This window comes from Arachis hypogaea, chromosome 20 (genome assembly GCF_003086295.3).
Source record: "Arachis hypogaea cultivar Tifrunner chromosome 20, arahy.Tifrunner.gnm2.J5K5, whole genome shotgun sequence".
In the NCBI taxonomy this organism is placed as follows: Eukaryota; Viridiplantae; Streptophyta; class Magnoliopsida; order Fabales; family Fabaceae; genus Arachis; species Arachis hypogaea.
In genome coordinates this window covers 10268886-10285259 of record NC_092055.1, presented here as the reverse complement: position 1 = coordinate 10285259, position 16374 = coordinate 10268886, and the positions used below count along the sequence as shown (strand labels likewise).

At 34.6% G+C, this 16374-nt stretch overlaps 1 protein-coding gene and 1 pseudogene across 1 annotated transcript; both read left to right on the top strand.

The window, feature by feature from the left end:
• The first annotated feature begins 1111 nt into the window (after positions 1–1111).
• LOC112783649 (calmodulin-binding transcription activator 2) lies at positions 1112–9381 on the top strand. Its single transcript, XM_025826683.3, has 13 exons — positions 1112–1290; positions 1967–2086; positions 2740–2855; positions 2962–3050; positions 3461–3503; positions 4060–4237; positions 4378–4467; positions 4608–4918; positions 5393–5920; positions 6191–6882; positions 7333–7918; positions 8164–8487; positions 8870–9381. Exons 1-13 carry the CDS (start codon positions 1251–1253, stop codon positions 8981–8983), a joined length of 3231 nt encoding a protein of 1076 aa, XP_025682468.1. The 5' UTR covers positions 1112–1250; the 3' UTR covers positions 8984–9381.
• Positions 9382–11987: 2606 nt separating this feature from the next.
• Positions 11988–15635, top strand: LOC112783090 (probable protein phosphatase 2C 10; annotated as a pseudogene).
• Positions 15636–16374: the final 739 nt, after the last annotated feature.

Sequence of the window (16374 nt, the reverse complement as noted above, 5' to 3'; positions counted from 1 at the left end):
ATATGGTAGGTGAAAATAAAAAATAAATATAAAATGTGTGTCAATGTATATTTTGTTGCTGTGTTTTATTTTTTTTACTCCTATTAGAACTCCCTTCTCCTTTATTGAGGTCAAGAACTTGCTATAATTAACTATGAAAATAATAGCAAGCTATAAAATCACATGTGAAAAAAATAAAATTAAAACTAAAATTTCATACCAGAGTTAAATACAAATTTAATAATAAAAAATAGAATGATAAAATGATAAAAAAATATTTAGAAGAAATATATGCAGTAAGTTGTTCAGATGCAATATTGTCTGAAAATGGTGGTGGAGGATCAATACTTCCATCAGATGAATCATTACGTAAAAAATAGGAGGTTTGAAACATTGCGTGAGAATGATGGTGAAATAATGGTGGAAGGCCAGTGCTTCTAGCAGACCTTGTGTGAAAATGGTGGTGATGAAGGGTCAATATTTTTCACAGAGTCAAGAAGAAAAGTAGATTTTTTTCTTTTGAAATTAATTTTTTTTAAGGAAGTGATAGAATGAATGACTTATCGAGAATGTATATATTTTTACTTCTTTGAAAAAAGCTGTAAATTAACTTTTCGGGAAGCTAAAAGCTTTTTTTTAAATGGTGCCAAACACGTAGATTTTGACTTCTCATAATCTAAAAATAAAAAAAAAATTGCTTCTGCTACTTCCTAAACGGGCTCTAATACACATGTGTTTCATTGAATTTTAGCCATTGATCTTAGTTATATATATTATATATTTTTTTATAATTAAAATTAATGGTTAAAAATAACTGAACAGTGTAGCAATAGACTTGAAAATTTTTTCATAATATGATTGGTGGAAATTGGATATTAAAAAAATAATTACCAAAAATAACAATGAAATACTTACTTAAGAAATAAGCAAATAATTAAGAGGAAAATTAATTAAAAAGAAAATGAAGAGAGAGAAAGAGGAGAGAGATTCACGTGGATTCGAAGAAAGAGACGGCCCGTGAATCCGGATATCCATATACCTACCCCAGCCCCGGGCCCGGCCCCTTTTTGCAATTTCCGATTTCTCATTTTGCCCCCATCAACTTATATAAATTCCCAAAATTTGAGCCTCAAGTTTTTCACTTTGTCACGTCACTTTGTCTGAGACTAGAGAAAAAAAAAAGTAAAAGAAAAAAAAAAAAGAAAAGAAAAGAAAAGAAGAAGAACAACACTCGCTCCTCGTTCGCGTTGATCTCTGATTCAGTCTTCGCCATGGCGGAGCGTCCTTCCTTCGGATTGGGTCCTCGATTGGGTTAGTTTCTGATTGCTATTTCCTTTTTTTGGTTAATTTTTCAATGTTTCTAATTGTTCGTGGAATTGCTTGGATCCTGTAATATTTTTTTTGGATTGATTGATTGAAGCTTTGCCAAATTTCAATTCGTAGTTCCGGTATTCCTGTTCACCTTTGTTGAATTGGTTCGTCTTGTTGTAGCTGAGTGTCAGTCACTGAAAATGGTTTTCGCTATTTGGACCTAAGGTTAGGTCGTGGATTTGAGAAAGCTGAGCTGAAATTGGTTCGGGGTTTAAAACATTTTTAGAAATAAACATTTTGGATTGTTATCATATTGAGATTTTTGTGACTCTTTTAGTTCAATTGGGCTTTTTAGGTGAAGCTTCATTGATTGCGTTTAGGCAACTCTACATAGCTATGAACGATATGGAGTTTGATAGGTGTTGGTTCAATGGTTTCCCAGAATAGAATATATATGTTCCTTTGTTGAATAAAGCTACCATTATCCTGAAAATAATAATAAATTGATTATCCTATATTGCCCCAGACCCAAATAAAACCAAACCAGTATTGCTAAATTTCTAATGATTCCAATTCATTAAGATTGCTTGAATAATTGTATTTGTGTATTTTTTTATGACTTATGAGACATACAAAAATCACATATTTGACTGACTGCCATGATATCAATGTATAGACTTTCAGCAACTACAATTTGAAGCCCAGCATCGCTGGTTGAGACCTGCAGAAATTTGTGAAATTCTTCGTAACTATCGGATGTTTCAAATCACGTCAGAACCTCATAACAGGCCACCAAGTAAGATTGTTGCATGCTTACTAATAAATTAATTGGCTCATGGCTCCTAATGAAATTTAGTAGTTCTGATACGCATATGGGGTTGAATGAATTGCAGAAGACTTATTTATCTAACATGGATTGTTTATTGCAACTGGGCATTTACAAAGTTGTTAGCAAATTCGGCATTTACAATGTTATTAACACTTAGCAGGAGTTACTAATGACCTTGTATAGTAGGTGCATTGTTGTGGTTGGACATCGCTTATAGTCCTCATGTTATTCATGTAGTTGAATTAGTTCCTACTGTAAAGACATTTTTAGTTGCTCACTATCTGAAGTTAAAGTCTTCTATCCAAAAAATATATCTGAAGTTAAGGTATTCATGTTCTAATGTTCTAATAGATCCTGTAAATTTCAGTTCAATGATTATGGCACTTCAGGAAATTTGGTAAATAATTTTCCCCTCAAGTATGGTAGCAAAAGAGCATATGTATGCATGTTGCATAACTTTGTTAGTTCACATGGTATTTGGAACTATTAATAGTGTTTTGTTGTTTAGCATAAAATTTTGCTTCGTTTAGGGTTTATGATTTCAGTTCATCTCTTGGTTCATAGTTTTTGCTAAATGATCCTGAAGACGTTACTTCATGATTTGCATTTAATTATTGCAGGTGGTTCACTATTTCTATTTGATCGAAAGGTTTTGAGATACTTCAGAAAGGATGGGCATAATTGGAGAAAGAAAAAAGATGGAAAAACCGTGAAAGAAGCTCATGAAAAATTGAAGGTAAGCTTTAAAGTTGCTTGAGTTTGGAGTTTGTGTATAATCAAGTCTTTATAGCCTCAAATAATTATATGATGCCGGGGTTGTGGCATTTTTCAATCAAATTTAGGTGGGAAGTGTTGACGTGTTGCATTGCTACTATGCCCATGGTGAAGAAAATGAAAATTTTCAGAGACGAAGCTATTGGATGCTTGAACCGTGAGTATGAAAATTGCTGTCATATTTCACATTTATTTATTTATTATTATTATTTGCATTGCATGCTTTTAAGTACTGCATTAGATATTTCAAAGCAGTTGTAGTTGTTGCCCCTAATTTGGTGGGTGCACTTACTTTCTCTACTTATCGTTGCTTCAAGGAGTTGCTAGCTTAGAATATACTAATTGGGCAGCTTTGTTGCATGCATAGTTTTTCCTATTGTCAGAAGTTCGTGATATTTTTCTGTTTTTGTATATTAACTATTTCACTGCATCTTAGCTTATTTTTAAGTTTTCAATATACATATACTGAGCTAATTTATGTTTCTTATATATTTAATTTAATATCATAAATTTTCTTTGTTAATTTTTTATTTTTTAGTTTATTTATTTATTTATTTATTTACTCAGGGATATGACGCACATAGTATTTGTACATTATTTGGAAGTTAAGGTACTTCCTCACTCCCCTCCCTCCCCCCTCCATTTTCTGCTGTTACTTTTCCTTTTTATGTGTCAGTTATTGCGTGTATTATCAACCTTATTTCTATTTTATTTTCAGCTTTTGCACTGTATGTTGATGACCTATTGCTGGAATGCTGGGTCTTTGACTTGGCTGAAAACTTATCTAGATAACATTTTTAATTTTTATGTTACATAATATAATTATATAATTAAATGCTTGAAGGGAGAAAGAAGGGTATAGCTGCAATTCGTACAAATAGCTGAGCTCTCATAAACTATGAATGAGGACATTTTGACTGAATTTTTTTTCCCCTTAATATTATTATGAGTAGCTAGTGCTGTTTCTAGTGTTGTTAAATTAAGTAAATCGAGATTGAATTTTTCTTTACTCTGAAATTATAGCTGTCATATTATTCTTGAAACATATACAAAGCATTTTAAGCTGTTCGGTATAGAAGGGTCCTTGCTTTGTAGTTCTGGTTATTTATTTATTTGCACGTTTGGCAAATTATATCGATGTGTTTTTTGGGTTCCTTATTTCTCAGGGTAACAAGACAAATACTGGAGGAAATATAGATAGTTATGATGTTTCGTCTGACTCCCAAAGGACCCCTTCTCCATCATCTGGCTTACCAACAAATTATAGCAACTTGCCTTCACTGAGTACAGATTCCATGAGTCCAGCTAGCAGTTTGGCATCTTTACGTGAAGATGCTGATTCTGGTAACTATGGCTAAATTACTGTGCTAAGTCTTCAAAATTAAATATTATGGTTTACTATTAAATCCATATGTTTGCATAAGATTATGTACTTTAGCCCATATAGTCTCTGTTAAATGGTTTGATGATGTTTTTCCCCCCAGAGGAGATTCACCAAGCAAGCTCCAGATTACACACACTAAATGAGTCACAACATATGCGGAATGGTCACCCGACAGACAAAGTTGATACTGGTTCGAACATTTTGTTATACATCCCTTGTACCTCTTTTATTTTAGTTGTTACCCTTTTTCCTTTTTTCCCCCCTGTTAGGAACTCTCAACTCAAGCTTTTCTGAGATTTTGACTTTATGTTAATTTCTATATATTTTCAGGTGATCGAGGACAGTCTTCAATTTCTGGAGATTATATCCCAGTTGTTCCGGCGGAAAGATTTGGAGGAAGTGATACTACTTATATTGATGGTCAGAAAGCACATAGCATGGCATCCTGGGACACTGTGTTGAAGCAATGCAATGCAGAATTGCAGAGTGATCCTTCGTTTGTACCATTTTCTTCCATACCATCGAGTTTGATAGGAAACACTGTAGAACAAGAACGTAATGACTTTGGTGACCTCTTAGGGAGCAAAAGTAGCCTCACTGAGGAGGCAGGGAGCTCGCAATCTATCCAATCAAATTGGCAGGTACTTTTTGTTACTGCTTGCTATATTAGCCAGTAGTATCTAAGACTTATTTTTTCATATGAGAAACTCATGATCTATGAGTGAGAGACTCAGTCTGGTGGCATTGGTACTTGAACTGCAGTCTGCGTTAATTTTAATTCAACTTAGTAATGAATATGATGAAATGCGTTGTGTTTTTAACTGTTTGATGTGGAGTTACATGTGCTGCACTAAATGGTATTGAATTGTGTTTGAAGCTGATAAAAGGCTAAAATACACCATGTCCTCTCTTTCTTCTCCCTCTAAAGTCGACCCTTCTCAAGATGTAACTGTATACAACCTTCTGCTAGGATGGGTATTATATTAAAGTAACCTTGTTTTATTAACATGTGGTCAGTTGAGTTCAAGTGTCTATTATATTAAAGTTTCAAACCAATTTATGAGATTTGGCAAAGATATGTAACTACTTACCTTTTGTTATTTTACTCGATCCAGATTCCTTTTGAAGAAAGTTCAGGACGCTTGCCAAACTTAACCCAATCATTGAGTTTGGAATTTGGATCTGATTATATATCTGGTTTAGTTGGGAATGAAACTCTTAATGCAAGTTCTGAAATTGATCCTCACCTGTTTAACTTTCATGGTGAGCCGAAAGAGCAGCATGTGCAACAACACTATCCAGAACGGCATGCAGATGGACAATCTCAGTATGCACTTCAATCCAATTCTCTGAATAAAGTTCTTGGTGAAGAAAGTCTCCACCATGCTTTCACAGCAAAGCGCACATTATTGGATGGAGACGAGAGCCTGAAAAAGGTTGATAGCTTCTCTAGGTGGATTACTAAAACCCTTGGAGAGGTGGATGATTTGAATATGCAGTCTTCAGCTGGTATTTCATGGGGTACAGATGAATCTGGGCATGTGATAGATGATTCCTCATTGAGCCCGTCCCTTTCTCAGGATCAGCTGTTTAGCATAAATGAATTTTCCCCCAAATGGGCTTATGCTGAAGTGGAAACTGAGGTACTCGTCTCATGGATAGCACTTTGAATAATAAAGAAATAAATCAACATATGACAATAAAATAAAGAGAAAATAACAACATTGGTGACAGATTCCTATGCATTTTTTAAAAAAAAATTATCAGCAACCATTTCCTAGTATTTCAGTGTGCATTCTAACAGACCCCTTTCCCCTTTAGTATGTCTTGTATGACCGTTGTTTGTAACATGAAATGAGAAAGAACCAGATTTCATTTGACAGACATTTTATATCCTATTTTAAACCATGCAGGTGGTAATTGTTGGAGCTTTTTTGAAGTATCAACCGGAGGTGTCAACCTCTAACTGGTCCTGTATGTTTGGGGAAGTGGAGGTCCCTGCTGAGGTTTTAACTAATGGAATTCTGTGTTGCCAGGCTCCACCTCATAAGGTTGGACGGGTTCCTTTCTATGTAACATGTTCGAATAGATTAGCTTGCAGTGAAGTGCGTGAATTCGACTATAGAGAAGGCTTTTCTGGAAATGTAGAATTTGCAGATTTTTATAATGATTCAACTGAAAGGCTGCTGCATTTGCGATTGGAAGAGTTTCTGTCCTCAAAACCAGTGTGCCCATCTAAACAAACCTTTGAGAATGATATGGAGAAAAGAGATGTAATTTTAAAGCTTATTTTCTTAAGAGAGGAAGAGGAATTCTCGAGTAAGGAAGAGCAACATCTAGAATCTGATACATCCTCACAGAAGGTGAAGGCGCATCTGTTTCACAGGCAGATTAAAGAGAAGCTGTACTCATGGCTTCTGCACAAAGTAACTGAAAGTGATAAAGGTCCTAATGTGTTAGATAAGGATGGACAGGGTGTTTTACATTTAGCAGCTGCTCTTGGGTATGATTGGGCTATACAACCAATTTTAACTGCTGGAGGTGGTATCAATTTCCGTGATGTGAATGGATGGACAGCCCTACATTGGGCTGCATCCTGTGGCAGGTAATGGTCCTTGAGATATTTTATTTCTCTTTGTTGTGCTGAGTTGATTGAGAATAAGTTTTTTCTACTGATCTGATTGAGGCTTCCTGCTTTCGATTGTACTCTGATCCTTTTTTTAGGGGAAAAAAATGCTTCTGACCTGTTCAAATTAGGATTTGTTTAAAAAATTATGTCCTGCAAAGGTTTAAGTTGCAGCATTTTACATGACCTAAATTCTTGTAAATATTTGAATTATTTTGGTTAAGACTATGAAACGTTTTTCCTTATGCATGTTAAATCAACTCACTTGGAGTTGCCTCTATAACCATAGCTTTTGGTGTGTGTAAGGGAGATAATATAAGCCTCTCCATAATGTGTTCAGCTTTAAGCATTATATATTATTTTCACCCAAATGCTGTTATTCTTCATAACTCTATTGGTTCCCAATGTTATCCTGTGTCCTTTTTTCAGAGAGCGGACGGTGGTTGTCCTTGTCACCATGGGTGCAAATTCTGGAGCATTGACAGATCCATCTCCAGCATTTCCAACCGGAAGAACAGCTTCAGAGCTAGCCTCTACCAATGGGCACAAAGGAATCTCCGGTTTCCTTGGTGAATCTTTATTAACTAGTCATCTTGAATCCCTCACAATGGATGATCAATATAAAGGTGGCAGGCAAGAGATTTCAGTAACAAAAGTAGTGCAGACAGTTTCAGAACGAACTGCTACCCCTGTGTTATATGGGGATGATATGCCAGATGATCCCTGCCTTAAGGATTCCCTTACTGCTGTTCGTAATGCTACACAAGCTGCAGATCGTATACATCAGGTATTCAGAATGCAGTCTTTTCAGAGGAAGCAGTTGAATCAACTAGCAGATGATGAGTTTGGCTTGTCAGACCCGCGAGCTCTTTCCCTTCTAGCATCTAAGGCAAGCAAATCTGGACAAGGAGATCGTTTAGCCAATGCTGCTGCAACACAGATACAGAAGAAGTTTCGTGGTTGGAAGAAGAGAAAAGAATTCTTGATCATTCGTCAAAGAATTGTTAAAATCCAGGTTCATTCATCCGCTCTCTTTACTTTAGTTTTTCATTTATTAGGGTAAATTACACAGACCTTCATTGAGGTTAGTTGAAACATTGATGTCTGCGCCATTTGTTACCTTCTCCTTTATTTTTTTAATTAAAAAAGGAGTGATTGGGTAATTGTTAGATCATTGAATCATTCTGCTACTTGGGAAATTCATCCTTGCAGCGCCTGGTAGTACTAATAGTGAGATTTGAATTATTCTTTTGTGTGAAGGCCCATGTAAGAGGTCACCAGGTTAGGAAGAGTCTAAAAAGCATAATCTGGTCTGTGGGAATCCTTGAGAAAGTGATATTACGGTGGAGACGCAAGGGCAGTGGCTTGCGCGGATTCAAACCCGATGCCCTTAATAAGGCCCCCATTCAACAGAGTGATCCGCCGAAAGAAGATGATTATGATTTCCTCAAGGAAGGAAGAAAACAAAGTGAGGAGAAGTTCCAAAAGGCCCTTTCAAGGGTCAAGTCCATGGTTCAATATCCAGAGGCACGTGCTCAATACCGGCGCCTGCTAAATGTTGTTGACGACTTCCGTCAAACCAAGGTACGTATAATGTTCTGCTGTCATGTACATGCGACGTCTAAATTTATTGATAAAGAAATATTTGTGCGACTTTGTTTTTAGGTGACTATTCTCATGAAATTGTCATCCTGTAAAGATGATAGTTGAGAAAGTTTGATTAAATTGTCATCTAACAGTTTTTAATTATCATTTTTACATAGAAAAGAGTTCATGTGAGTAGTCACCTTGTTTTTAGTCTATGTACTCATCACCTTATCACAATAGAACTCTTGATCAAATTGAGTCAATTTTATGGTGAGTAGAGTGATGAGTACAGGAAAATAATTTATTCTATTACTAATTTCGGGAGGCTATTGGCATAATGAATGAATGATCAATAATGTGCTCATGTCATATCTTGCAGGCATGTAATATGGATTTAGTAAATTCTGAAGAGACAGTTGATGGTGTGGAGGATTTGATTGATATTGATATGCTCTTAGATGATGACAATTTTATTCCCATAGCATTTGATTGATTGATTGATTCTCTGCCGTGGTGGCTGCTGCTCCTCCTTTCATCCCCACTGTAAATACATGGCCAGTTGGCTTTATTTGGCATTGGGGTTGTCCTAACATCGTCTTGGTGTATATATTCCTGATCAGAAATGACTTGATTTCAATGCTGAATATAAATAGATAATCATAGCTAGCATGCATTTTGGTTGTAATCTAATAAGACATGGTTTGTTTTTCTTTTATGGTTTTATTTATATGACAGGATCAGAATGTTTCCTATTATAAATTAGTTCAGGTTTATAACATAAAGTGGTGTTAGCTTGCCGATGTATAAAATGGAATTTGTACACAAAGTGTACTGTGTTGAGAGGAATTATAACCGTGTGCTAAATGCTAATTATGATTTATTTTTATATTATATTATGTTGTGTTATATGGTTTCTCTTCTTCACAGAGGACACGTGGCAGAACCCCACCTTGCACACGTAGTTGACTGTATTTACGCGTGGCATGTCGGCTGTGATGATGATTCCAAATTGCCAACATAAACAATGGAATTAGAATTTCTTCATTATCTTCATCTTTCTCTCTTCTGTAATTATCAATGGATTTGACTTTGCTTTCTGATAGCTCCTTCCACCGATCACTGTACAGATACATATATAGATAGATACATGCATCATGCATGGGGAGTTGACCCATCCGTGTTTGCATTATATTGTTGCACACATGCACCATATTTTTGTGCTTTGGCTGCTCTCTGTTGAACTTAGTTGTGTTCATTACGTTTCTTTTTTATTAACATTGGTCTATCAATCTTCAAATGTATATATAATACTGCATGGTTTCAGGGAAAAAAAGTGTATGGGCGTATTGAGATGTCCAATATCTTTCTAAAACTAATATTCGGTGCAACGTGCTGGTCGGTGCCTTTTTTATTTAGATTGATGCACATATATTGTAAAGATGGAATTTTATATTCATTGGTTGAATACCTTTTGTGTCTGAGCTTTGGATTTTTATATCATGTTTCCTACAAATTCATATATTCATTTACATACGAATAGGTGATAAAATCTTAATAATAATCAATTTAACCACTACAATATTAAGTAGAATACAAGTAATCTTTGTGAATAGATAAATATAAAAGGTTACGTCTTTTACTGGATCTTTTTCAACATCTCTTACAAGCACAGAAGAAAATAAAACCAATAAAATGAGAGCATTAAGGATAAATAATTTTGGTTTTAATTTTAAGGTGAATAACTCTGTCTATATTATATAATTGGTTTTAAACCCGGATAAAGAAAAATGGTTATATTACATCTTCGATAACTAATATAAAAGTTTAGTCGAATATTACATAATTGATTCTAAACTTGGATAAAGAAGAAGGGTTATATTATATTTTTGAGAACTAATATAAAAACTTGGTCAAAATTTTCCGAAGTGGAGCAAAAATATTATTTCGCTAAAACTAGGAAGGAAGTTTAAGGTGAATAAATTTGCATAAAATTGGGTTTAGGGTTTGTGGTTGTGGGGGGACCTAGGGTTAGTGGTGCTGGGCCACAGTGGTGATGACTATCAAATAGGTTTGATATTGTAATTTGACCACTCAGCTTTTTACTGCAACGTGCACTTTGTGTTTATGGGGTGGACCTGTGGTAGAAATTCAGAACAAAAAACAACAAAATATTTTAGAGTGAGAGAGGAACAGGGTACTAGTATCTGACTTTCTGATAAAATTGTCAGCATAGTACCGCTAACAATTTAACTGCACCTATAGATTAAGCCCCACAAGATTCCTTCCCCTCAAAGTTGCAAACTTTCTGTATTCTTAACTCTCCTATATGGCATTTAATTCTTGTTTGAAAAAAAATAATACATAAAAGATTAATCCATGACACTCTTTTGTCGTCAATTGCAGATTGCATGATTCTATCCCCAGAAATGACAAGAGAGTTAATGTCCTGTCTGAAAATTCTAACCTGCAGGGTTGACTTATTTAATTTTGATCCTTTTTTCCTTTCTTAATTAATAATTAATTAATTATCACTCCTACAAACCCAATAAAATACATAATCTAATAGAGAGATACGTATTTCCTTTTTTAACCAGTAATTTTAAATTAGAGTTTTAAAATAACTAAACTCTTATATATATATATATATATATATATATATATATTAAATAAAGTATAAATTATTTTATCAATTATATTAAGTGTCTACGTAAATAAATTGTGACTGATTTGACGATTAATTTTTTATGTAGACATAATATTTTTATTATTTTATACTATTAGTAAATTGCATTCATTATATAATAATTGTAAAAAATAATCATTTTTATTAATGTAATAATATACAATTAAATATATAAAATTATTTTATATTATGTTAAAATTAAATTTAATTATAATACTAAATAAACTTTTTTTTGACAAAATATATAAATAGTTTCAAAAGCAGTCTAAAGACTTAATATAGTTAACAAAGAAATCCCAACATTTTTTTAAGATTGGAATTAAAATTTTTTCAAAGTCCTTTGTTCCTTTATCTTTATTATTCAAATACTGCTGTAAAATAATAATTATGTTACGTGTATCTTAAAAAATAATAATTAAATTAATTATTTTGTGTAAAATATATATTAAAAATATATTATTTATAATTTAGCGACTAATTATTAGTGAACACCTAAATTTTTTGAAAGAAAAAACCATACAGTAACGTACAGAAAGGAGAATTTTTTATTAGTTACTTTGAATAAGCAAGGTTTTTAAAAACAATTAGAGGGTATTGTAAATGAATTATTTTCCCCTATCCTTTTGGGACAAGAGCTCTTGGAGGAAGTGAAGAGAATTATAGTTAGAAAAATTTGCTGACTTTTTGAGGTCTCCCAAGGCAGCCCCCCCACCCTGAGAAGGGTGAGTGACCCAAAGAAAATGGCAGAGATTTTGAGTGTTTATGCGAACTATGAAACCTCAAAAACAGCTGTAATAATGAAAGCCAAATTGTGTCAGCAGCAATAAAAACAAAAAAACTGCAAAGTCAATAAGGGCAAGCTCTTCCTTTTATAACAAGAGTTTTCTTTTTTCTTTTCTTTTTATTCTTTTGCAGTCATTGCACATTAGACTTTCTCCCTAAAACCAGAACGGTTACAATATACAACACACCCCATCACCTTATTCTATTCAATTCTATTCTCTCCCATTAATAATAAGCGCTCTCTCTATTAAGAGGGGCTCTTTTGGTATAAGCTTCTTTGTGTTCTGTTCTGTTCTGTGTTATTGCTCTGTCTCTTTCTCTTCTTCTCCTTAAGTGGACGGCATAATCCGTGACCACCCACTTCCTATATAGATCCTCCATCTCATTCCCTAGTGCCAAGCTCAGTTCTTTGGATTGGTTAGTGAATTTCTCTCCCACTTCTTCATCTGGGGTGTTCAAAAGTTTTTCCATTTTTATTTTTTTATTTTTTTAATATTTGGTCTCTAGGAGGTTTATTTTTGGGTTTTTAGAATTGCTTGCTTGGGTGATCGGCAATTTCTGGTGATAATTAACTGCGCTTGGGGATTTTATAAATTTGTTTAATTTATTAATTTATTTTCCCTGACGTCAAGTTTTCATGGAATTTTTCTGTTTTAAAGATTAGTAGAAGAGGTAGATGTTGAAAACTAACCGAAGGTGAGGTGAGGCAGCTGAATTACATGGATAATCTCTGTTGCTTCAATTCTGTCTCTCAGGTGAGAATTCCTGCTTTCCTTATTGTTGTTATTTTTTTTATAAATATATTCTCTTCTCTTTGAAATGATCATGCATATTCAATTCCTTAGGCTGTGTTTGGTAAAGGGTATAGAAGGAATAGAGAAGACGAAAAATTGTGTGTCTTCCTTCTTTCTTTCTATATCCTTTTTTTTTGTAGAGAGAAAATTCGGCAAATTTTGCATAACAACAGAGACATTTTGCATATTTTTATCTCTGTTCTCCAATGTGTCTTCATATTTTTGTCTGTGTTTTCCTTTGAAGAGCTATGGTATAGTTAGGTGGGGATTAAGTTCTGGTGGTGCAGTGAATGAGGCCTTAGAACTGTCCCAAATTTTATAATTATAGTTAGGTGGAGCGTTTGATAATCTGTTTTTTGCTTCTTTGAGAAGTAGATCGAAAGCTGCCTTTGTGTTTTGTCTATAAAGTACTAAAATTTTTAAAAGCCTATTGAAATGCACTCAATATTTTGGAGAATGCCAGTGATGTTTCATTGCAGGCAGTTTATTAGGATATCACTATATCAGGTTCTGAGTCTTTGTAACTAGATTGATTTTGAGTTTCTCAAGGAGGGAAAGGAGCCAAGAGCTGTCCTAGTACCGACTATATCGACTATCTTCGCCATATCTTAGGTTGTGTCCGGCTTAACGGATTGCTCTCGCATAAAGGACAATATTTTTGGAGGGTGGATTTTATAGGACTTGACATGTTAGCTGCATACTTGAACAATGTAGGACTTAAAAGTGGAAGTACTAACAACTTTTTTTATGCTGTGTTAAACTGTGAAACATTTGATCATTTTTGGTTTTGTGCCTTTTTTCTTGTTCTAATTTTGTGATTATCTTTCAAACCTCTTTATGTTTAGGTGGTTGGAGGTCGTTCTTCATGTAGCTCCGGCAAGGGTAGGAGCTCTCAGTATGCAGTCAAGTATGGCTTCAGTCTAGTTAAAGGGAAAGCGAATCACCCAATGGAGGACTATCACGTGGCGAAATTTGTCCAGTCGAGAGGGCAAGAGCTAGGACTTTTCGCTATCTATGACGGACACTTGGGAGACACTGTTCCAGCATATCTACAAAAGCATCTGCTTTCTAATATCTTGAAGGAAGTAAGTTGTTCAACCAATTTCTAGAACTGAACATTGGGATGTTCAGAGAAAAGTTCTCCTTCTTTTCTGGTATATGTTGCATATTTCGTGAAGACTATTTCTTTAAGCTATGATTGATTGTTACAGGCAGACTTCTGGAATGATCCAAGCAGTTCCATCATTAAGGCCTACGAGACAACGGATCAGGCCATTCTTTCTCACAATCCTGATCTGGGACGGGGCGGATCAACTGCAGTGACTGCAATTCTCATAAATAATCAGCAATTGTGGATAGCGAATGTTGGAGATTCACGAGCAGTTCTGTCACGGGGAGGGCAGGCCATACAGATGACGGTAGATCATGAGCCCAATACCGAAAGGGGCATAATCGAGAACAAAGGCGGATTTGTCTCAAACATGCCAGGTTCTTAAGCAAACCTTAATGAGCCTTGCCTATTTGATATTGCCTACATTTTTACATGCTAAATTGAAACCTCAAGAATGTGTTATGCTTGAGAAGATTATATATGCATCATGAGCCTCATTTGCATTTTCAAAGAGGATCAACATCATAATTTGTTTATAAGAAGTAAAAGTAATTTGCTAAGATCAGGCTGAACTATGCAAAAATGAGAGTTAACCTTCCTCTGTTGATCAAGATTCATGGATGTATCTATTGAAACCAATTGTGTCTCTTTGTGATCCATAAATCTTGAAAATCAAATTACCACCTCTGCTTGACTGATTTTCGATACATGCATGACTTACAAATACAATCTGCACATTTATTAGAAAAGTGAAGGATAGGTTCAACCAAATACAAAAAATTGAAAGACCATCCATTCTGTTCAGATTTAAAGAGTAGTAAAGAGTATTTTCTGTCATCCCATGTTAATCCAAAATGTGTTGGAATCAGAATGCCTTACATGCATATGTGGCCAATATCCTCAGAAATCTAAAGTTTACCAAAATAAATTGTGTATTCTGTAATCATTTCTTTGCATGTGGATGTTATATATCAGGAGATGTTGCAAGAGTGAACGGGCAGCTTGCAGTTTCTCGGGCATTCGGAGACAGAAACCTCAAATCGCACTTGCGATCTGATCCTGATGTAAACATTGTGACATTGAACAAGATACTGAGCTTTGATTCTGGCTAGTGATGGTCTTTGGAAGGTTATCCATCAATCTCTTCTTTATGGCGAGTATTTTCCTTAAAACATTTAATTTGAACTCGAATTTCTCATTTGTTCTTGCAGGTAATGGCAAACCAAGAAAGCAGTGGATATTGCGAAAAAGATCAAAGATCCTCAAAAGGCAGCGAAACAGCTAGCTGCGGAGGCATTGAACAGAGACAGTAAAGATGACATTTCATGCATTGTAGTTCGTTTCAAGTGATTCAGGGTTCTCCTCCATCCATTACATTCAATCTTTGATGACTCACCAATATAGGGATGCAAAGTCCATGCTCCTTCTTCTTCTGGAAATTTCTGCAACCATAGGTTCCCCCATCCCCAGAATTATCTGTAAAATTGATGTTCTTGACATTAGGTGGTTCTATTTTAGCATTTCTTGATTTCTTCAGTGTAGATTAATACCATCATTTTCTCTGTATTTTGCTTTGTGACATGGAGTAGTGTGACATTTGAGATGGGTATATGGTTAGTTTTTCTAATGATCAAAAGTTAGGCACTCTAAGTTCCTGTGATCAGAGTGGTAACTAAGTACAATTCTTTTTTAAGAGAGTTTCTTAGTATTCAAATTCCTGACTTTATAAGTAAAATTTGTTTCAATTTAACTTTTGGGTGGATATATCCTATAATCCTATCTTCGGTTGATTATTTTAAGCTTTTTTTTTCTCCCTCAATTTCATTAGTTAACTCTGCCACTATTACTAATTGCTAATGAGGTTTTGAGTATACCAGAAGTGGAGCTTCTTCTTTTAGGCTTGCCTCTAAGTATCAACTAAGCTAAATTGGTTTCAATTACCTATAGTATATATGGACTATTTCATTGGAAATTCTTCGTATCAAAATAATAGTAGAAAATTATCAGATCATTTGATGAAATTACTTAACAAAAATGTTATATTATATATATATATTATATATATATATATATATATATTATATATATATTATATTATATATATTATATATCGATATAATAACCTATATTTATCTTAATATTATTTTATACATTCAATTATCCAAAATCTATACTTCTATACTTCTACAGTTCTATGTTCTTTTACTATCTTTATGACCTGAACTTCAGATTTTTTTTAACTGTAAGAAATGAAAAGTTGTGAGTTGTGACTCAAAATCTGAACCGTTGACTGCGCTATGCTGATGTCATGTCTTCTACCACCTTCCGCGCTTCCTCAACCGCCAACCACCACCTTCTATTCTCTCTGTTTTCTGCATCATGTCCAAAGCCCTCAATCTTCTAAAGCGCAATGCTTCCAACCCCAAACTCTGGCTTCTCCTCGGCCTTGGCCTCACCACCGCCGTCCTTCTTGTCACCGAGACTCGCCGTAGACGGCGGAGGCGGAGGATTCC